The 23274-nt window shown below is 36.0% G+C and overlaps 1 protein-coding gene across 5 annotated transcripts in view; it reads right to left on the bottom strand.

Moving 5' to 3' along the window:
- Positions 1 to 23274, bottom strand: part of LOC149789177 (host cell factor 1-like) — a 104690-nt gene that overhangs the window by 29092 nt on the left and 52324 nt on the right. For 4 of the 5 annotated variants that reach the window (XM_089975313.1, XM_089975314.1, XM_089975315.1 and 1 more), the window contains 6 exons: positions 21944 to 22187; positions 20162 to 20305; positions 14892 to 16261; positions 8002 to 8184; positions 2151 to 2454; positions 691 to 815 (listed from right to left, as the gene is read on the bottom strand). In XM_089975313.1, coding sequence (XP_089831439.1) covers positions 691 to 815; positions 2151 to 2454; positions 8002 to 8184; positions 14892 to 16261; positions 20162 to 20305; positions 21944 to 22187 — 2370 coding nt within the window. The remainder of the gene's footprint in view (positions 1 to 690; positions 816 to 2150; positions 2455 to 8001; positions 8185 to 14891; positions 16262 to 20161; positions 20306 to 21943; positions 22188 to 23274) is intronic. The other variant, XM_089975317.1, reaches the window with a different exon arrangement.

Raw genomic sequence — 23274 nt, 5'->3', positions numbered from 1 at the left:
TCTTCTTTCAGCCAGTGACCTTGACCTCTGACTGTTTGAGCCCAAACTATATGGTTCTTCTGAACATACAGAGCAAGCTAGCTATCTGTAGCATTTTGTGGTGGTATGTGCTGCAGAACTTGCGTTTTCTTCCAGAATAGGAAAAATTAAAGGACTGATGAACACATGCATAAAACACTGCCAAAATTATTCATGCATAACAACAACAAAAATAAAGTTTTCTAAGATTGTTACTATGACACCAAGGTCAAAAGGGTGAACTAGCATGAACTGTCTTGAATTTGTCCCAGCTATGAAGAAAATCTATCCAGGATTTAATAAACTGTAACCAAAGAGGAAGCTAGCATTTTACAGAATGAATTGGCTTTGTAACCATCATTGATGTAAAAATTTCAATGATGCTGATCATGATCCCAAAGTAAAAGGTTATGTCATAGAATGAACTGTCACGGGTTCATCCTGAATCATGCCAAGTATAAGAAGTTACGATTGTAGGTTGAGAACTTATATGCAATAAAATAAAAAAATAAGAAAAAAAAAAAGAAAAATATTTTTTAAAATGTTGACATTGGCTGAAACACGATTGCTTAGTGCTTAGTCTTGCTTCCCTCTAAAATCAGCTCATAAAGATAAAAAAAATAAAAAAAATAAATAAAAAATAAACGAATCAAAAAGATGAAGGGTATTTACTTGTTTGATATCTGCAGTTGAAGCAGCACTAGTGGGTACGTATGAACTGGTCCCCGGTTCCTGCTTGATTCCAACTACTGCTCCAGCTGTGGATACAGCTGCCATGGCCAGTGTAGAGAGAGGATCTAGTGGAAAAGACATGTAGCATATTACACCTACTTGTGAACGAAAGCAGTGAACAATGGAGTTTAATGACTTTAGACACAAGTGAATTATTAAACATAATAGTTATACTTATATGCATTATACTGTTTATTAGATTTTATTAGATATATCACGGAAAACAATGACTTCCACTTCTCTGTTAATTATTAGATTCATCATTTAAACTTCCAACTTAATTTTATGGAAAATAGTATAGTTATGTAAATGTCATCTTATGACAAATTTTACCATACAGGTTCCTTCCATAACTGAAGTTCCTGACAGAACATGCATAGCTGTGACAACTGTCTTGTTACCAATAATTCACTAGCAAATTATTTTCAGTACAGTGGTCCCCCTCTTATACAGTCATCCCTTCTGCACCAGGAAAGTGGCCTTATAAGACAGGTAGCCTTTCCACAGGGGGACTATATTTGTGAGATGTGTATAGTGTAGGAAAGCTGCATAGAACTTAAAGCAGTTAAAATCCTCATTTAAAAGTAGCATTAGTTATTAAAATGTTCTTCATTTCTTAAAAACAGAGTTATTTCAAGTAACATAAATTAATAATTCTTATTTTTGGGCATGAAATGTGAGTGGGAGATTGTTGGTATGCACATTACAAAACCATTGAAAAACAGTTTTTAAATACTGGTACATACGTTACTTCATATTTAAAATTTTCTCTTTCCATTTACTTCATTTTCCCACTGCAATAGAGTATTCTCCTTATCTTTTATGATCTTGTTTATTTGAGTCTTCCCAACATAAAATCTTTCGGCAAGTGAACTCTCCCCATTGTCAAGTGGAATAACTTTTACTTTTTCTTCTAAAGTATTATTTCTTCAATTATGTGATGACATGTTTAAGTTTTGTAATGATTTATTCCCATGTTGCGATTGTACAGTACTGTAATTTAATTTTGCTGACGAAACTTTTGAACACGAAAAACTTGTTTAAAGAAGTGATACATGTATTTCACCAAATGAATATTTTAAGAAAAATAAGTGAGACCTTTTCCAATAAATTAGTATGTATACAATAATTGTTGTTGTGGTTTTTAACACAAATTTTTTAGTAGAGGATAGACTATACATGATAGTCAGTTTAACTGGTAGAAGAAAAACCTGGAAGAACCCCATGAAAAACCACTGACCTATAGGAAACTAATGGCAAGTTTTCTCACATACCAAATTAGGACAAGCCTGAGACCTGAACCTACATGGACAGAGGTGAGATGGCAGTGGTCGGTAAAGTCGAGCATTATAGACCACTTGGCAATGTGAGGCCCCCATACAAAAGTTGTGTCTTCCTACCAGAATCTGTGGTCCCTGGAGTTGTGGGTTGTTGCACTGTCAATGCAGCTGGACTTGTTACAGCTGCATCTGTAGCCATTGCTGACATGGCAGTAATGGCATCCAAGGCAGCATTGGTGCCACTGATATCCATGCCCTCACTAATGTCCAGATTCTGCTCGTCTGGGGTCTCCATGGGCTCTTCCTTGGGCTGCAGAAGCTCTGCAGGAAGTTGGACATCGAGATGCGAGGGCAGGCTAATGCCAATGGATAGGGAATCTACTGAAGTTCCATCTAATGTTGATGATGCATCCATTGGCTCATGCTGAAATAAAAGAAACAAAAGTTGAATGATACACTAAAAGAAAGTACAAAAATTAATGTGGATCAATTTTTTTGCAATAGTGTCAATCATTTTAGTTTTCTAAACCAGAGTGTCATCAAGGATTACATAGCCTGCCTCTATGAAGCTTTAAACAGTTTCCTGCAGTCATTAGAAACAGAAATTATCAGGCAGAAAATTCAGACTAAACTGATCATGACAATGAAATTTTAGTACTGCAACAGGAAATAAAGGAAATAAAAGAATAAAAATAGATCAGTTTTTACTATGATATCAAAGATGAGGTATGTTAATGAGCTGATAAAAGGAAGATCACTCAGTTTTTTTTGTTTTTTCTTAACATCTGATGAATAAGCTATTATCATGATCCACTAGCTAAAGCCAGATTTTACAGGTGAACATCATCACATGCTTTAAGTAACTTTGGAGTGACAGCCAGAATGACCACTATTCATACATCAGTAATTACCTAGATTACCCAGCATAGCTTAGGCCTCACATGAACTGCATGCAGTCCACTCCTCTAATTCTTATAATCATTTACATGTACAATACATAATCAACTTGGCATCAGTAACCTATCAAAATACATTGCACAGTCATTAATATGGGAAGACTACCACTGAATCAACTTATTTAATTCTACTTCCAATTGCACTGTTCCTATAGTGCTGTGTCTAGCATGGAAAAAAGATATGGGGTCATGGGCTAAACATAAATACTCAGCTTATGGTAGCAAAGCATAAAATGTACATCACTGTGACAGTTTTTTTGTATGCAAGGGTGTGATACTTGGATAAAAGATGTGTTTCCTACTACACTGGTTTTAAAATTAGGGATGTTTTTTTTAAAACTATATATATATATATATATATATATATATAAATAAATTATTAGTACATAAATTTTAAATAATATTTTTAGCATCATATATATTATAATGATTAGTATATATAATGCATTAAGCTCTTCAAGTACTAGGCAATATAGGCTCAATTAAATGCACAACTAAATTTTAATTATTTTTGTGTACAGAGGTGGCTAAGGTTGGCACCTACCGCAACAGGGCTAAATGATGCTATTTAGTGATCACAGATTCATAGGTCCATAAAAAAAGACAAATTCTAACATCACTGCAAATGTAACACCATCAAAATAACACCACTGTGATATAACATGACTGTACCTGTAATACAGACCTAGGAATACTCATTTACTGTGACTCACTGAATTTGTGGTTTTCAAAATTTGTGGTTTATTTATAAATTCATGTTTGTGGGTACTTAATTTCAAGGATTTGTTATTCAAGAATTTTTTTGTAAGCAACAATTGCTTATATCACTATAAAAGACTATTCTGACATTCATTTCCATGCATTTTTGAGCAAACAGACTTAATCTCAACAGCAGTAATTAGCCTGATTGGGTAAGTTACTCATTGGTATAAATGTGGAGATCTGAATCAAAGAAGATGCTAACACCCCTTTGCATGCATGTACAAAAAAACAAATTTAATTCCACTGCTGAAGTTTAGAAGGCAATTAGTTTTTTTTTTAATGTCTTGAAAGAAGACAGCTATCTAAATCAAATGCTCTTGACAATCATGCGCTAAAACAAAGCCGGTGACATCAAACAAGCTTATTTTAAGCTTATATAAACAGTTCTGTTGAAATTGAGTTTTATTCTTTCAACTTTCACAATGTTGCTGACAGTGTTGAAAGAATGGGAAACATAACAAAATCTTCAACTGTTATAGGTCTGCCTGATCCGAAGTAGTCCATTGCTTGTTGACCCGATTCTGATCCCATGTAAACTCTGTATGTGACTCAATGCCCCTTAGTGCACTCAGAAGGCAGCAGTACTCTTTAACGTTTTCAAGCCACATCAAGTGGGTGATCCATCTCATTTTGTACCATCTGCATGAATGGGGCAACCCTTGGATATATCTATCATGGACTTAGTGATTGGTCAAATAATGAATGGAAGGTAAGTGCAGATATACTCTCATATAAGATTAAGGTTAACTGAAAATATCTACATATAAGCCAATTCATGCAATTGATCTGTCATGGACTGGGTGACTGCTCAAATAATGAACAGAAGGAAAGTGAAGATGTACTCTCGTATAAGCTTGAAGCTGATCTGAAAATATTTACTCATAAGCCAATTCAAACAAAGCAGGTAATGTCCACATGCGACTAAAATGAGCTTTGAGAAAGTAGGACTGATCTGCTGATTGCTATTCAGCACTAAGTGTTTAAGTATGAAATGTATTGTTATTCAGCACTAAGTGTTATGTATGAAATGTACTGTATTATTCAATGTTGAGTGTTATGTATGAAATGCAGATCAGTAAGGCATTTGAGTGTTATGTATGAAATGTATTGTTATTCAGCACTAAGTGTTATGTATGAAATGTATTGTTATTCAGCACTAAGTGTTAAGTATGAAATGTATTGTTATTCAGCACTGTTATGTATGAAATGTACTGTATTATTCAGTGTTGAGTGTTATGTATGAAATGTATTGTCATTCAGCACTAAGTGTTATGTATGAAATGTATTGTTATTCAGTACTAAGTGTTATGTATGAAATGTACTGTATTATTCAATGTTGAGTGTTATGTATGAAATGCAGATCAGTAAGGCAGTTGATTTTTTCCAGTAAGTTTGACCAGTTTTCAGTAAGGTGTAACAAAATGTATAAACTGCTATTGTAAAGCTGAAAATGTAATTAAAAGTTCAGTATTCGGAACATGCAGCAAAGATAAACATTATGTTTAACTGAAAAGTTTGTAAAGTATGCGTAGACTTTATTTACCACCAGTACAGTGCACAAATGTTAGTTCTAAACCCTTTGCATCTCAATGGCTTCTTGATGTCTCTCAACTTGACATAATTCCTGGAAATTCTTTTTCCATTTCACATGACGATGGCAATTATATTTCCCCACCACAAGTCATACTCAAATTGGCACGTGATGTCCAATAAACCTATTGTGTTCATTCCAGCTTTTATTCACAAGAATCTGAATATTCCTTTTTATTTTTCCTGTTTATTGTTGATTATTAACACTTTTCAGAAGGCTTATTTTCCCTTTTGCCAATAGGTTTATTGGACATCACATGGACATCAGGGCTTATAGGTTTATTGGACATCACATGGACATCAGGGCTTATAGGTTTATTGGACATCACATGGACATCAGGGCTTATAGGTTTATTGGACATCAGGGCTGTTCCAGTAAAAATACATGGGACACAGGGAAGGTACTTTTAGTGTAGAATAGTCACCCATAGATTCAATTTAGAGTACCCTGGCATATATATTTAAAAAAGTACCTTCCCTGGGCACCATATATATATATGTTAACGGAATAGCCCTTTGCACTGAGTGTTATGTGTCAAATGTATTTAGTAACAAAATGCTCATGTGTTCTGTTTACTTAACAGAAAAGTGAAAAGCAATTGTGATTAACAAAATAAAAAAATGCAGCGATAACCAGTCAGCTTTGAAATAAATGATCAAATGACAAACATAGTAGTTGCCATGACAATAATACATTTTAATCAGTATGGAACAGCTTAGAGAAGATAATACTGTGCTTTCATGATCCATACATTATGCTGGATATTTTCATGGATACAGAAAGGGACTAATTTATTCAGGGATATATGTGCTAAAAAAGGCACAAATTGTGATTGACATTTTATTTTACTGAACTTCAATATTGTCACATTTCATAAATGTTAACTTACTTCAATGGACTGCATAAAACTGATATTAACAACACAGGAGCATCACTTTACCATCACATACGGCAGTAGTTGGGTGGAAGTATCAATATCAGCTTCGTTCAAATTTTGTTGCACTATAAATTCAAGATATAACTTATCCATGAAAACCAATTGGTTCTGCTCGAGTGACAATGAATTCACAGTATTTTGTTTTATCTGAGAAAATTTTCCAAAGTATATTAAAATGGTTATATTGGTCATGTTTTTATGGATTTGAATTTGCTGTGTCAAAATATCCATTTAACTATGTTTACGTGACTCTAGTAAGACAGTAACAACAAAATAAACTAAACTTTCTCAAATCCTAAAATACAGTTGTTGTTGTTGTAGTGTTTAATGCCATTTTTCAGCACAAGATAGGCTATACATGGCAGCCACTATAACTGGTGGAGGAAGAACCCTGGAAAACCCCGGGAAGAACCACCAACTCACGACGAGAAGCTACTGGCAGGCTATCTCACATACCCACGCTAGCCAGGCCTGAGACTCGAACCCATGCAGACAGAGGTGAGATGGCAGTGATCCAGAACGGTGAGCGCTTTAGACCACTCGGCCACTTGGGGCCCCCCTAAAATACAGGACAGTGTGTGTGTGTGTGTGTGTGTGTGTATATATATATATATATATATATATATATATATGTGTGTGTGTGTGTGTGTGTGTGTGTGTGTGTGTACTACATTATCCAATTATATCAACAGAACATTCAAGTGAGACAACAATGAGACTAGAGTTGATTTATAAATAACCCTCCCAAGATAATGTACTTAATCATTTTCATCACAAGTTCTAATAAATATTTCTCTTGAAGTAAGTGCCTGATAGTTAACATTCTAAATAAGCTTAATAAAATATGGTTACTGATTATGTGATTTAGTGAGAATTAGCATTCAAATGCAGTGTTGCACATTGAATGTGGGCTCACGGATTTCCCACAAATTTTGCCCTACGTCCTCCAAATACTGACCTGTGTCCTTGTGCACACTGTTTTGCCAGAAAAAATTAACAAAATACGCCTATGTCTGCTGGCACTAGCAATGGCCAAAGATGCAAAGTGATGAAAATGCTTGATGGCAAAATGAATATCTATTTAAAATAATGTCTGTCAATGAAAACAATCAAGGTTTACGGCTGAATTGCAATGTAGCGTGTTTTACGGCAATTACGGTAAAGTATTTCAGAGGTACAAGTCACCCCTAAGGCCAGGAATATTTAGTTTATTTTGAGGTTCATATAATGGCAAAAGAGATTAAATTTATACAAATAAACATCATATCATTCAATTAATGATTTATTCATATGAAAAGAAAAGCAATTCAGAAAACATATATTTATAATAATATATGCTGGTAGATAATGGGTGCATACTAAAATCAAATGAAAGCAAGATCCCAAAAATTCAATGCTGCAGTTCATTTCAGCATAACAGTTATTCAGACATGTTAATATTTTCACAAGTTACTCAAGTATTTGATTAACTTGTATTGCAATAATGTAAATGTCCAAAGAAAATATGACAGTACCCTGCATGTCTCCCAAATATGGAGGGTGGGGGACACATTCAGATCCTATGTGCAACATTGCAACTGTGCTGCCCAATTTTAGATGAATGTGTACTTCAGGTGCTATTATGTAATGATTCATACATAAACCCAAATTAAATTGATTAGAAATCTAGCAGCTGGTTAGATGCAGGTAAAGCTTGGATATTTGTTCCTTCAATATCTGACTAACTTTGATTTCAGGCTCCTGGTCTTCAAGGATCTGGTCTGGAATTGTACTTGTTTGCTCCAAGGCTGTAGGCTGATGGACTGTTGCCTCTGTCTCTCCTGTTACAGCCTCATCTGATGGAAGCTGCTGCTGTGCAACATCTGCTTCAGGCTGTGTGGAGTCAATTTCTGACTGAGCTGTTTCACCCTGGATACAAATAAGTACCATTAAACAAGGTTTCTGCAAAATACAGTCTCACTTCAATCAGAACATCCTCATCTCTTTCCAAGCTGAATAATTTCAACTCTCTGAAACAGTCTCCGAGCTAAGTGTAGTGATACTTCCTAAACAGTAAATTTTACTTTTCCTGAGATGTGTGAAGAACAGATCCTCAAAAACAATTGCTGAAAATAAAATCTGATGTCATTTCAACCATCAATGAAATATGTTAGTGAAATCAGTATAATCAATGATTACATAGTTCACATTTACAACTCTTTAACTCTCTCCAGTGGCCATTGTAAACATTAATTATCATGCAGAAATAAATAAAAAAAATTACATGGTCAATGAAATGTCAGCCACTAACAGGGCAAAAAAGCCATACAACAATATCAAATACCATTTTTTACCCTCCATGATACTATCAGTTGATTTCAAGAGTAGCTCGAACTGACTCAAGATCCATTGACCAAAAAGAATTTCTAGGAATTTATTATAAAACTGTTTCTTCTTTTTAACTGCTGGTTGTTGAAACCATCTCTAATATTCTTGAACGATAACAAGATTTTCAAAATTGTCAATATGCCGGATGTACGATCTGCACTATTTTCCATCGTGGATGAGCTAGACATCACATGTGTCTATCCAGGAGCTTTAACATTAACAAGATTTTTCAAAATGACCATCATGGTGGCCACACTGGATGTAAGGTCAGCACCATTTTCATTTGCAACCAGCTAGGTATCATAAAAAGTCTTTTGGTGAAAACTCCATGTTGACAGGACGAGTAGCAGTAATTCAAGATGGTCACCTTACTTGATGACAGACTGGCATAATTTCCAATTTGGATCAATTAGTCACTATATTGAAATCTTCTTGTGAAAATCTTTTAAATGGTTGCTGCAGCATTCATTTATGACCAACTAGAGAAGGTGTGTCCAATATGTGGCCCGTGGACCACATGCAGCCCATTCTTTTAAATTGTGTAGCATTCAGCCAGTCCTTTTCAAAAAATGCATATTAAAGTGCATAATTATAATCAGTGATAAGGAACTTCTTTTTCATGTGGCCCTAAGCATTTTATGTTTTGCCCCCCCCCCCCCCCCCCCCCCGGTGGAATAATTGGTTACAGCATCCGCCTAGGATGCAAGAGGTCATGGGTTCGAACCCTGAGGTAAGTCATACCAAAGACTCAAATAAAATGGTACAAACTCCTGCCTCACTTGGAGCTCAGCACTAAGAAGTTAATGTCACAATTGGCCGGTTTGGTGTCAGGATAATGTTACTGGTTGGGACATGATGCTAAGTGTCTGTGGCATGATGACCCAGTGCTTGACATCAATAAAAGCTGCCACACTGCAGACATGGTAGCTATATGACTACCCCAGCCAAAAGAGGTTGGATGCCCCTGAACTAGACCATGGAATGAATGTACATGTCAAACTTCATTTCTATACTCCAAGTAAAAATAACCAACAGAACATGATCAACTAATGGGTGGACTTTAGACAACAGGCAGTCATAATAAGTATTTCACTGACAAGCCCATGTTGATGTGACCATGTCTTAACAATAAGATTTTCAAGATAGCCTCTGAGCAGCCTCATGAGTTGTACAAGTGTCACCATTTTCATTTAGGAACAATTAGACCTTGTGATGAATGCATGTCAAATTTCATGGTAATCCTCCAATCATAAAAGTATCAATAACTTGTGCTAATGGGCACATGATCAATTTATGTATGGACATTAAACAGACAATCGCTAAGTTCTTCTGGTAAATGACCAGTATAGCTAACAACTTGAAATTAATGTAGTTTTACTGCTTTTATAAATCACTGATTTCAAACTTACTGTCCAACTCAAGAAATCTGATTCTACTTGATGAAAGTCAGCAATCTGATTAAAATTAGATTTCCGCTGTCCTATGTGAAGATGTGATGATGACCGCTTAAGGGTCAGTGTCCTGGTGACCTTTGAATTAGCCAATGAAAATGCAGCTTTCAAATATCCAAAAGTGAATCAAATCGTTCAGTACACATTCATGCTCTTCATCCACAGTGTTCTGTCTCCAAACATGAAGATATTAGACTTCATCTGATTGGTTGAGAAAATTAGCAATTAGGTTACTAGAACACAACCCCTAACTGGTCGCTGTCAGATCTTCATGTATAACATCAGAGATCTGATTTTAATCAGATTGTTAACATCATAGGCTTTGAGTAACCTTGGAGTGGCAGACAGGAGGACTACAATTAGCAAGGCCTCACATGAAATATATGCAGTCCAGCCAGGAGGACTACAATTAGCAAGGCCTCACATGAAATATATGCAGTCCAGCCAGGAGGACTACAATTAGCAAGGCCTCACATGAAATATATGCAGTCCACTCATCTCATTCATGTACAGTTGAACCCTGCTATAACGCGATAATTGGGGTCCAAAAAATTGGATCGTGTTAATAAAAGGGTCATGTTAATGCAGGTTTTTACAGTATATTACTTTTTTCAGAGAACACATTGGCACATATACGTTTATTCATGTCTAATGTATATCATGAATAGGGTATCAACACCATTTACTTTTGTGCCATGCAATTCATCCATCATGCATGTATTTCCATTGCACAGATTTAAAATATTCATTAATTTTGTCACAGACGACTGTGTCTGAATTCAACGTCTAATATACAGCATGGACAGAGTATTAACACCGTTTACTTACCGTCCGATATTGTACTGTTGTGGCATGCAGTTAATCCATAATACATGTAATTCCATTGCAAAAATTGCATACATATTTAAACTATTCAGTAATTTTGTCACAGATCAATATGTCTGAATTCAATGGGAAAAATTAACAGCAAAATTAGGTTAAGAAAGACAGAGCACATGTACAGTTCATTACAATCCAGGGTCTATGAACAGTGTCTGTACAAATTTCATACTGCTAAAATTTTATCATATTCATTTCCATGTACCTTTATCCATTGTAAATTTCCAATAATTAACACTTGTACGCCTATTCACTTGAATGACTACAGCAAGAATAATTAACAAACAACACATGCTTTCAGCTTGCAGATAACTTTTACTTCAGATTTTGCGAATATCAAAAGATACATGTGAAATATACTTTTATAAAGATTTTTAAGCTGAATGCATGCACAATTTCATACCCTTTCAATTTCCAACTAATAAAGTGGAAATTATTTACTGGTCATCTGAGTGCGTTTAATAACACAGTCAAGCCCAGCAAACATGTTGGCAGCTTTCGATTTTTGATGTTTATTAAATTGTGAAAATCTTTTATCAACCACCGCATTGTCTACTTCTTGGTTGTGTATGCAGTTAAAGAAGAAACACATGTCGGCTACTGTTTGAGCAACGATTGTATACAGAATTAATTGAAGACAATCACAAAGCTGACTTACTGTCTGTATATAGTATATAATAATGTGGTCATGAGGTAGACACAAGTACTTAGCCTGCATTGGTATGTATGTATAAAATGTAGGTCACAGTGACCATTGGTTCCAGAGATGTTTCCAATAATCAAATTTCAACATCTTTACATCATCAATACCCAATAAAAAAAAACTTTTACATATACAATTTCAACAAAGTCAATGAAGCATGAAAATAGGTCACAGTGAATGCTTTTTGCAATAAGGCTATAGTACTTATCAAGATGAATACTGTGACAAAGTTTAATGATGCAAGGTAGGATAGTATGCATAAATTCATTTTGTCATGAACTGAACATTAATAGCACTATATACACCCATCCCTTGTTTAATAGTCACTATGAAGCTATTAGTAGGGCATGCTTGATTATTAACCAACCAGTCTCAACCACCTTGATCTTTGGTTTAAGTATGCAGTCTTAAACTAAACTTATTGAACAGAAACCATTATTTTCTTATCCAACTTATCATGAACATGACCTTTAGAACCCAGAATCTAAAGGTTTCTTTATTAATCCAAGTACAAGACGTCCACAAAGTTTTGTCAAGGAAGTAACTCTAAAACAGAAAGTTATCAAGCAAAAGCCATTTTTGGATCTCGAAACCAATAAGCCTCTTCTGTATTTTAAATGCACAAACTTTGATGAATGAACAGGGTCTGAAACTAAAGTTATTATGCAAAAGCCTATTTGTTTTTTATCTAAAAAATTCAGGCAAAGTGAACCTGACTTTTGATTATTTTTTTTATCCCCAAATCAGTAGGCTTTTTCTCTCCAATCTAATTAAAATTGAGATCTACTTATTATTAAGTAGGTCTGACTGGCACCGATATAAGTTGTTCAGATGTTAATTTGATTCACCAAAAATAGTCATTTACACCATATCTTTGCTAACTCTGTCAAACACAAAATGAGGGTCTCCAGGTAAAAGAGTGGTCTAAGGCACTTGCTTTATAGATGACTGACAGCTCACCTCTGACTTGGGGTAACAAATGTTCCTGTTCAGAAACCAATTATTTCTTTCAGTTACAGTGAGTTTCATCTAAAAATCAAAAATATTCTTCACTACAACAAGTCTGAGCCATCCACAACGCTTGGTCAAGATCTGTGTTGTAGAACTAATGTTATTGTTGAGAAACCATTCTCCTTCTTTCTGTCAATGACCTTGAATCTTCTAAAAGAAATAAAGTTTATGTGAAAAAGTTTGCTACTAGCTTTCTTTGGATAAGGGTTCTTTCCAGCTTCTTCCTCCGCCAAATATAATGGCTGCCATGTATAGACAGCCAATCAATGGCAATCACAATATGGCATCTAAACATTAAACCAACCTAAACTTCCAACTGACAGGCTTCTTTCTTTCATCAGCAGGAAAGCTGTGCAAAGCTGATCATGGTAGGTGCAGAAGAACTGAAGTTATTGCACAGAAATGAATTTTGTTTTTAAACTGATGGACAGACAGATGCGGGTGATAGTATAATATGCTCTGCCATAGACAAAAGTATAAGAACTTCATCAAAGCCAGAAGATGAATACAGGTCACAATGAGCTTGTTCCAGTTCAAAATGTTTACTATTTACAGCTGAGGTTTTTTCATGCACTGAATGGTAAAAGCTGAGGATGTTCCAATTGTGTCTCGTGAACAGCATGATGTAACTCGCAGACTACACAAGAAAGATCAGAAATCCAAGCAAATCAGGGTACATATAAAATATTTACACCAACATTTCCATTGAATACAGCAAATGGTGTAGAAGATGTGAATTTCAAAAGCTCCTAAGATTAAACTGCCATGTTGATACCATTGATGCCAAAAAAGTGATATACAAACAGTGGCTTAGAATTCACTTTCCTACCTCAAAATGAAAGTGAGAATTTCCAATGGTAAGATAACTTGCACATTCAAACAGAGTAGTAATAAGCTTAGCCAATAATGTGCAAGATCAGCTTGTAAATCTGTACAAGTCCAAGATTGTTATGCTGTAAGCACACATTCCAAGTTTGATCAAAATCAATCACAAATGTTGTTTCAGTGCTAAACAAGCTCAGTCAATCAGATGCAAGATTACATCATTAATATGTGTGAATCTCAATTATAATTGAACCATTCAAAGATTTTGATAATACAATCCCATATTTCAAGTTGGAACAAAAAAAAACCTAAACAGAAATAAACCTTCCAGAATGGCAATAAGCTCAGCTAATCAGATGCAAAATCAACACATGCACCTCCTTCTTTTTCAAAGTTGAACAAGATCTTTATGATATAAGCATATAATTTAAGTATGATCAAAATAAGATTAAAAATATGGCTTCTAAAAAGAGTGGTAACATACTCAGCCAATCAGATACAAGATTACCGTATCATTAGCATGCACGATTCATGCTCATTATCAAACGTACCTTGATGCTAATAAGCCTCTATTTCAAGTTCGATCAAAATCAGATCAGAAGTATTCCAGTGGGGCAAAAATCTTTGCCAATCAGATGCAAGATCAACTCATTAGTATGCATGGATCTCGCTCATTACAGAACTCATCCAACATTTTAATGATATAAACCAATATTTCAAGTTTGATCAAAATTGGACCAGACATACAGCCTCAAGAGTGGAAGAAAGTGTAACTATTTAGATACAGTATTGTCTCATTAGCATGTGTGGATTTCACTCATTATCCTACTCATCTAAGATTTTAATGATATAAAAATACATTCCAAACTGAATGAAAATCAGAAATAGAACTTCAACAGTGGAAACAAATTTAGCCAATAAGATGCAACTTTTTGCTCAATGTGGAACTTGTCCGAGGTCTTAATGATATTAGGATACATTCAATGTTTCAAACAATCAGATCATAAATACGACCTCCAGAATGGTAAAACCTCATTAATCATTAATATTCATGAAACTTACTGACCCAATATTACGATATAAACACATATCCCAAATTTCACTGATGTCATATCAGAAATATGGACTTCAGAGTGGTAATAAGCAATTGTTGATGGCTGCATTATGGATCTCAGATGACACACAAATAATGATGGACACAGGGCATAATGGATAACTGAACTGGATTTTTTTGAATATATCTTATTGACAATGGTCTTTTCTTATTGCAGATACTGTCAAAGTTGTCTCCACTTCTAAAAATTGTTACGTTCCTGCTTTTGCAATGAAGAGCAAAGAAAAAGCAGAATGAAGACGAACAACCTGAAATGATTACATACCTGCTCCGTCATTAAATTTTCCTCAGCTGGATCTGACTGCACAGCGTTGGTTTCATCAGAAGTTTCTCCTTGGCCTGGACAGTTGTGTCCATCTGTACATTCCTGAGTTTGAGTCTGGACAGGTGGGCAGTTGTGCCCATCTGTGCAACCTTGATTTTGGGCTGGTGGACAGTTGTGTCCATCTGTGCAACCTTGATTTTGGGCTGGTGGGCAGTTGAGTCCATCTGTGCAACCTTGATTTTGGGCTGGTGGGCAGTTGTGTCCATCTGTGCAACCTTGATTCTGGGCTGGTGGGCAGTTGTTCCCATCTGTACATTCTTGGCTTTGTGCTGGTGGACAATTGTGTCCATCTGTACATCCCTGATTTTTAGCAGGGGGACAGTTGTGTCCATCTGTACATTCTTGGCTTTGTGCTGGTGGACAGTTATGTCCATCTGTGCATTCCTGGTTTTGTGCTGGAGGATAATTGTGTCCATCTGTACGTTCTGGGTTTTGTGTTGGTGGACAGTTGTGTCCATCTGTACATCCCTGACTTTTAGCAGGGGGGCAGTTGTGTCCATCTGTACATCCCTGACTTTGTACTGGTGGACAGTTATGTCCATCTGTGCATCCCTGGTTTTGCGCTGGAGGACAATTGTGTCCATCTGTACATTCTGGGTTTTGTGTTGGTGGACAGTTGTGTCCATCTGTACATCCCTGACTTTTAGCAGGGGGGCAGTTGTGTCCATCTGTACATTCCTGGCTTTGTGCTGGTGGACAGTTGTGTCCATCTGTGCATCCCTGGTTTTGGGCTGGAGGACAATTGTGCCCATCCATACATTCTTGGCTTTGTGCTGGTGGACAGTTGTGTCCATCAGTGCATCTCTGGCTTTGGGCTGGAGGACAATTGTGCCCATCGGTACATTCTTGGCTTTGTGCTGGTGGACAGTTGTGTCCATCTGTACACTCAGTCTGCATAGGCGAACAGTGCTGTCCATTAGTGCATTGTGTCTGGGTTGTCTGGGGTGGTGGACAGTGGTGTCCATCTGTACAGGCTTGCTCAGCATGTGTGCTTCCATCTGCCTGTGTGAGATTGGTGCCCTGTGGAGTAATGGTAATCTGGACAGGCTTAGGAACCTGCTGGAGAATCTGTGGCACACTTCCACCAGCTGGCACCATATGTATACCTGATGTATTTGCCCCTTGGGTGGTGATAGTTATGGGGGTCTGGACTAATGATGGCTGGGCTATCAAGGAAATAGTTGGGGTGGCTCCTTGCCCTTGATTGTTGACTGCTGCTGGCGTGGTCAGAAGTGATGTAGCAGAAGTGGTGGCTGTAGATAGTACTTGTGATGCTGCAATTGTTCGAATGATTGATGCACCAGTCTGACCTGACATAAAAGAAAGAATACTGAAAGTAAAAAACACTTCTATAGTACAATGGCATACATAAATAAAGAATTTAAAAAAATGCCACCAGTTTCATAATTTAAGTTGCACTTAATATTTTCCCTGCACAATTACATTGTCATCTGTGATAGTCTATGCTATGTCAGAGTCTGAATCAATGTTTAAAATCATCAGATAATTCAAATATGAGCTTCCCTCAAGCTTATGGACTAAACTTGTTCACACTCAGGCATATACACTTGTCTTATTCACACTCAGACATATAGATTTGTCTTGAACACACTCAGGAACATAGATTTGTCTTGTTCACACTCAGGCATATAAACATCATGTCTTGTTCACACTCAGGCAGATAGATTTATCTTATTCACACTCAGGCATATATATCTGCCTTGTTCACACTCAGGCATATAGACTTGTCTTGTTCAAACTCAGGCATACAAACATGTCTGAGTCACACTCAGGAGTATAGACATGTCTTATTCACGCTCAGGCATATAAATTTATCTTATTCACACTCAGAAATATAGATCTGTCTTGTTCACACGCAGGCATATAGACATGTCTTGTTCACACTCAGGAATATAGATTTGTCTTGTTCACATTCTGGCATATAGACTTGTCTTTTTTACACTATGGCATACAGACCTGTCTTATTCAAACTCAGGCATATAGACTGGTCTTATTCACACTCAGTCATATAGACTTGTCTTATTTACACTTGGCCATATAGACTTGTCTTACACTAAAATGCAGTTTTGTGAAATGTAATGGCACTAGAAGACTATGCCAACCTGTATTAAGGGAGCAAGTGTTAACGTGAATGTCTTTATCTTGAAGAATCAGGTCTAATACTTCCACTGTGGATGACAGAAAATCATACACCCAGTCATGTAAATGTGGTACAACTAGGTATTGACTTCAGTGAACAATAATGTATGTAAAAAAAAAATATATAAGAAAAAATACCAAAACAACCTTGATCCTTTCCTCATGTGCTTGATATATTAGGAATATTTAAGCATTCAAACATATGTTAGTTTGCAATTAGTCTTATGAAAGTTTTGGTATTGGACAACACAAACAAAAATCAGTATGTTTCACTGGACAAACGTTTTAATCCATTATGTAGGTGCGAAACAAATTTTAAAGATGACAATTTTCCTTTCAATACTATCTTCCTTTAATAAAGGATGGACTGGTCCTCTAATTTTAAAACTGAGATTTTTTATTTACCCATGAGTAATATGCTTTCCATCCAAATTCTTTTCATTATACCAGTGTCAACAACCAAATGAATAGCTAAACATGGTTCTCCAATTCATTTTAACTATTTAAAACACAAATGAACTGTGCGAAGTCTAAGGCAAGTGCACCTATAGCTGTAAACCCTGTGTCTGGTCTAGGGCACATCGACAGAGATACTCCAGGATTTTATAAGAAGGGGGGTGAGCTCCCACATGTCACCAAAATAACAGGGAAGTAGAAAAAAATGAGTGGGGAAACACTCAGTTCAATATTTACCTAGCACTTCAATATCCTTGTCTTTTTTTTCTGCTCCACTTGGTTAGAGCTCTACTGAAATCAAAATCTTCAAAAGATGTCTCCTCTAGTTGTATAAATATTAATCTGTTGTTTCTGAGCTTAATCCTTTCATTATTTGTGCATGAATACTGTACTTGCTGAAAACCTCCTTTTCACAGTCTGCTGTCTGAAGGGGAACATACATACCTAGTTTAGCCAGCTGAACAAGTTTGGAAACTGCTCTTTATGGTTGTTATGTACAATTTTCCACAACTAACCATTATTATCTTTTGGATACTTCTGCTCCAAAATAGGATTTTTCGCTAAAATAAGCTCTGTCAAAGCTTCAGTTTCTTCAATCATATATTCCCAATGCAGTATTTGGGTTTCAAGTCCATCAATGTCAAAGTCGGCTTTTTAATTTCATCAATTGATTCTTATTTATTCAATTTATCTAAACCCAAAATAGGCTACACATTTTCATAGCACACATTCAGGCAATGCTAAGTTGTTTGAAACCAAAGTTGCACTCTACTTTTAAATCATCTGTATTTTAGTTTGGCTTGGTATTCTGCCTTTTCCATGTTTAACTTTAAAATACCACTGAAGGGGTATTAAACATCATTTTTGGGCTCAAAATCACTCACTGTTATCTCCAGTAACACTTCCCAAGTTCCAATAATCTGATATACTTCAGAATTTACTATGTGCCAATCAAATTTAGTTTAATGACCATTTATGATGTCAAGCTGAATAACTCAAATGTGAAAACAGTTGCCTACCTGAAAAAACAACATAACATATTGTAACAAGCAGCAAGATACCTCTACTGGCATGACTTATATGTGACAATCAATTTATGGGTGAACAGTTAAATAAAACTGTATATCATGCAAAGTAGATTTTCATATCCATGACTTTAAACTAATTTTATTACAGTCACACTGTTCCATAGTCACAGTGCTCCCATCACTTTGTTTGGGCCATTGCCAAATTTCATGCATTCACAACTTTGCTTTTGACCCCCAATTTGTGTCAGTACTTAAATGTACTCAACTATTATGCCCATATACTTCATACCCGCTTTCTACAATGCATGTATGGCGTATTGACTGATGTTTGTTATCATAGCATTCTCAGGATAAGACTTGTCAAGTTTTGGTTATCAGTGTCCCTATATACCACGTAACAGCCACTTGCAGTTCCACATACAGGTGTTGGACACTTCACAAACCTACAAACTCCCCCCAAGTCTCTCCTCCCGAGGTATTCCTATAGAACAAAATCAGAGCTTGGCTGGTGCAGTGTGGGATTTGCCCCTGTTATACCAAAGATTATTTTATATGTACAATAGAATGTCTATTGAACCTATGTACTGTGTGTTATTTAAACTAATTTGTAGAAGTTCTCGCACATCACTGTTCTCCAAGTGCAAGCATTTGTACCAAAATATATGTGCTATGGCAGCATCTTTGTGTCCACATACAACTGGGTATGTAAAAATATGCAAATTAGGTAAGTAGTTTGTTACACTGTCATCAGTGATCAATGCTGCTCAAACATAACCAGACCATAATGGTATACACAGGCTCACTAGTCAACTAGTGTACACGAAATATTATAGTAAACACAGACAGTGTAATACTGAGCAATGATGATTTGCTAGAACTGAAATACTTTCTCACTGGTTTCTTCATTTCATTATTTTACAACATCACTGTAGGCACTGTGGCGCTGTGGTTAGGATGCTGGACTTGTGACTGAAAGCATCACAGTTTCGATTCTTACCATCAGACAAGCCTGGGTCAGCTAATGTGGTGCATCCAAGGCAAGGCACTTTATTCCAACTGCTTTGGCACTAAATAACCTACTGTGCTGCTCTGACACAAAACACCAAATCAACATTAACAACATCATTGTAAGTTTGGTTTTTGTTAAAACTATAACCTTACAGAGATGGGTACAGTTACCTCATACACTTAGACACGTATGTAGTAAATGAATTAACAGAACTGACATTTGTGGATAATATCACTAAAACAAATTGGAGCAATTTGTAAGGTTATCTAAAACACAGAGTGAACACATGGCAGAAGGTAGGTAACAGCAAACCAATGATACAACACAAAACAAGGCATCTCAAAAGATTTATTGCTGGCATTTCCATACTGGTTATTTGAAAGTGACTGCATCAAAGAAGGATAAATTCCAAATTCAGTTTAAAAACTAATAGTTTTGATATGCATCAATCAGATTTGCCATTTCTGCTAAAGGTGTTTCCAATAGCTACTGCTATGTATGGACTTACTGTCAGAAGTAGATACACAAACTCCTTCACAGGCAACATTATAGCTTACCTGTGACACCGACCCCAAGTGTGACAACTGGTTTGGCAGCTGGGGCAACAGTTGCTGTGACAATTTGTGGTGTTTGCTGCAGCGTGTTTAGGCCTGTTGTGGACTGTACTGGCAGGGTTGAGACTGTTATGGACTTGTTTACTCCTGGTAAAAGATGAGCAAGAAATTTCGCTTAAGTATTTAACACTACTGTATATACCTATGAGTCAAGTCCAACTGCAAAATGCAACAACATATTTCTGCAGTCGCATAATAAGCAGATAGTTTCACGTCTATGCAGTTTGTAAGAGTAATCAGTGAAATAAAAGAGATCCTAATCTGCTGGCACATTATGTGACAGACAATTAGGATCCATGTTGTTTGTATTTGGGCTGAACTTATAGGACAGTATATATCATACTTTTATGAATTAAGCTGATCTAAATAAAATTTATATTTTTAAAAAAAGAGACCTACTTTGTACAATACTGCCATCCAAGAATCATACAAAGCATATACTATATGTGGACTAATAATATATTATTAACGTCACACATTTAATAGATCTCGTACGAGTCATCAAGAGGCCCCGAGTGGCCGAGTGGTCTAAAGTGCTCTTCGTTATGGATCAATGCCATCTCACTGCTGTCTGCGTGGGTTCGAGTCTAGGATTCGGCCAATGTGGGTATGTGAGAAAGCTTGCCAGTAGCTTCTCTTGGGTCAGTGGTTCTTCACACGAGGTTAAGTTTGCAAGAGAGATGACAAGTGGAAGTTGTGTGTACATAAAATGGAATGAATTTCATATGTTGATAGTGTTAATTATTCAGTGTGAATTCATAATGGATTTTATGGATTATTCATGGCAAGAGAAACAAATTGGTAAGAAAATTATTTATTTTATCTTTACGCTTGAGTTTTATTTCTGCATGTAGCTTGAAATTTATACCATTATGTAATTAATTTTATTTAGAACTGCTTTGCCAAATTTTAGCTTAATTAAAGGAACACAAAAAAGAAAATAACATTTATTGCAAGTAGCTCCCTCTGTAAAAATATGCAAGCCATGTACTCTCAGCAAGTTGCAGGGATACAGGTACTGGTAAAGCTAACACTGCTCTAGGTGATCTCTCTGCAAGTATGCTGTAGGGGAATGCCTACCTGTTCTGCTCAGGAGTTAATGAGTTCAAGAAAATCTTCATTGACTTAATATCAGAAAGCAGAAGATATGGTCTATAAGCATGCACGTTTACTTATAAGTCTTTTGTATTGAGATTTAATTACAGAACTTATCTTCTATTTTCTTGATATTTTCCCAATCAATAATTAAAGAAACAAAGTCCAAGACACTGGGTGTTTTGAATGTTAAAAAACAAACAACACTAATTTTTTACTGGATATTCATTTGAAAAAAAAACAACAAAAAAAACAATAGTTAGATCAACTGGGGGATTTAAGTTCCTTCTCAACTCAGTTCAGCATTGTAGCAATTTTGTTTAATAAACATTTTAATTATAGAATGAAGGAAACAAATTGATAACAAAAGACGGCTTTTTAAACTTAAAAGTTAAAGAAAATAAAAAAATGAATGCCAGAATTTGTACTTACAATTCCACTTAGGTAAGCTTGAAAATTATTTTATGTCCTGTAATTTTCACTTGTTTTCTATTTTGTGTGGCAGACAAGATACACTGAATGGACCATACATGTATAACCTGCTGCAGACACACACATACCCCCCCCCCAAAAAAAAATTAAAGTCTGAGAGGAGGGAAAGAAAAAGACCAATCGAGTAAGTGACCCTACCTGGTGTAACCACATTACTGCCCTGGGGACTGACAACAATGAACTGAGTATTGCCCTGACCAGCAAGCTTGGGCACTGATGAGATGATTTTTGTTGGAGTGGCAAGATTCCCTGTGCTTCCTTTTGGTGCTGCGATAACAATGGTTTTAGCACCGCCTGGTGCTGAGGTTATCCCTGCCTGACTCGCTTTGGCTACTGAGATGATGGAAGAAGGAACAGTTCGGATAATGGTCTTTGTGGCACTCTAGAAAAGACATACACATAAAATTAAAAAGTACAATATAAATCTAATTTCTGATTTGATCCTACTGTAGGTTTGCTATGTAAAGCCATTTGTGGTGGATGGTATTTTATGGTAATAACATTAATGATACAAAAGCGATGCAAGATTTCTTTGAACATTATATCAGAAGCCACAGGTTTTCGCTTTTGATTGCTATATTATATTATTGCCTTCTCATGAGTAAACTGTTTCCCTATAATGCTTATAGTTCTAGCCCCAAAAGCGGGGCCAAAATACTCCTTCAGACAACACTGAAGGAGGATAGTTCCCATGGGAAAGGCAATAATAGATTTAGTAGATCACATGACTTCATATTATCAGCAACAGTGCCCATTGTAACTGGTACAATTCTCAATGTCAAGAACAACAGTCATTAGTAAATGAGAATCAGCCAATCAGAACTTGAGAACTGAACATGCGATGCATTAAAAAAAAGGTACAACTGCATAATTACTATGCATCTTCTAATAGGCTATGTTTCACTCTCTCCAGGATTTGTTAATGCCTCGGTAATTTCATTTTTGCCCTCCCCAGTACACTTATAAATGCAGGATCAAATGTTCTGCAGAAAGCGGTGTCTCATATGCAAGTCTTCATTATTTCTAACTTCTACTACCAGTTACATGTAGCTTTTCTTCAAGCAGGTAAGACAGGAAAGATTTTATCCAAGTTTCAGTTGAATACAGCAAGTGATGCAGAATTTATGTCTTTTAAAAACTTTACCAAAGCACCTGTATATTGGATCTGCTACTGTGGCCCAGGGAAAAGTGACATCTCATTCCCTCTAATCTGAGGCACAATAATATATGCACTATCGTAAAATTCTTATAATGTCCCAGCAATTAGCATTTCTCGAGTGGCCTAGTTAGTGTGTCACGACATTTGTTAATATCAGCAGCATTACAAAGAGTAGAAACCATCAATTTAAAATCTGTGAGAAATCTCCACAAACAGCAAATACATCAATCTACTCCATTTTTCTCCATTTCACATGGTATTTTCTCTAACTTACACTCTTAAGTTTGTATGCATATTAGATCAAGCACAA

The sequence above is a fragment of the Sinohyriopsis cumingii genome, chromosome 11 (genome assembly GCF_028554795.1).
Source record: "Sinohyriopsis cumingii isolate HCF-2022 chromosome 11, ASM2855479v2, whole genome shotgun sequence".
Taxonomy (NCBI): Eukaryota; Metazoa; Mollusca; class Bivalvia; order Unionida; family Unionidae; genus Sinohyriopsis; species Sinohyriopsis cumingii.
Note: the sequence above shows the minus strand (reverse complement) of the source record. Positions and strands in the feature narration are given on the sequence as shown.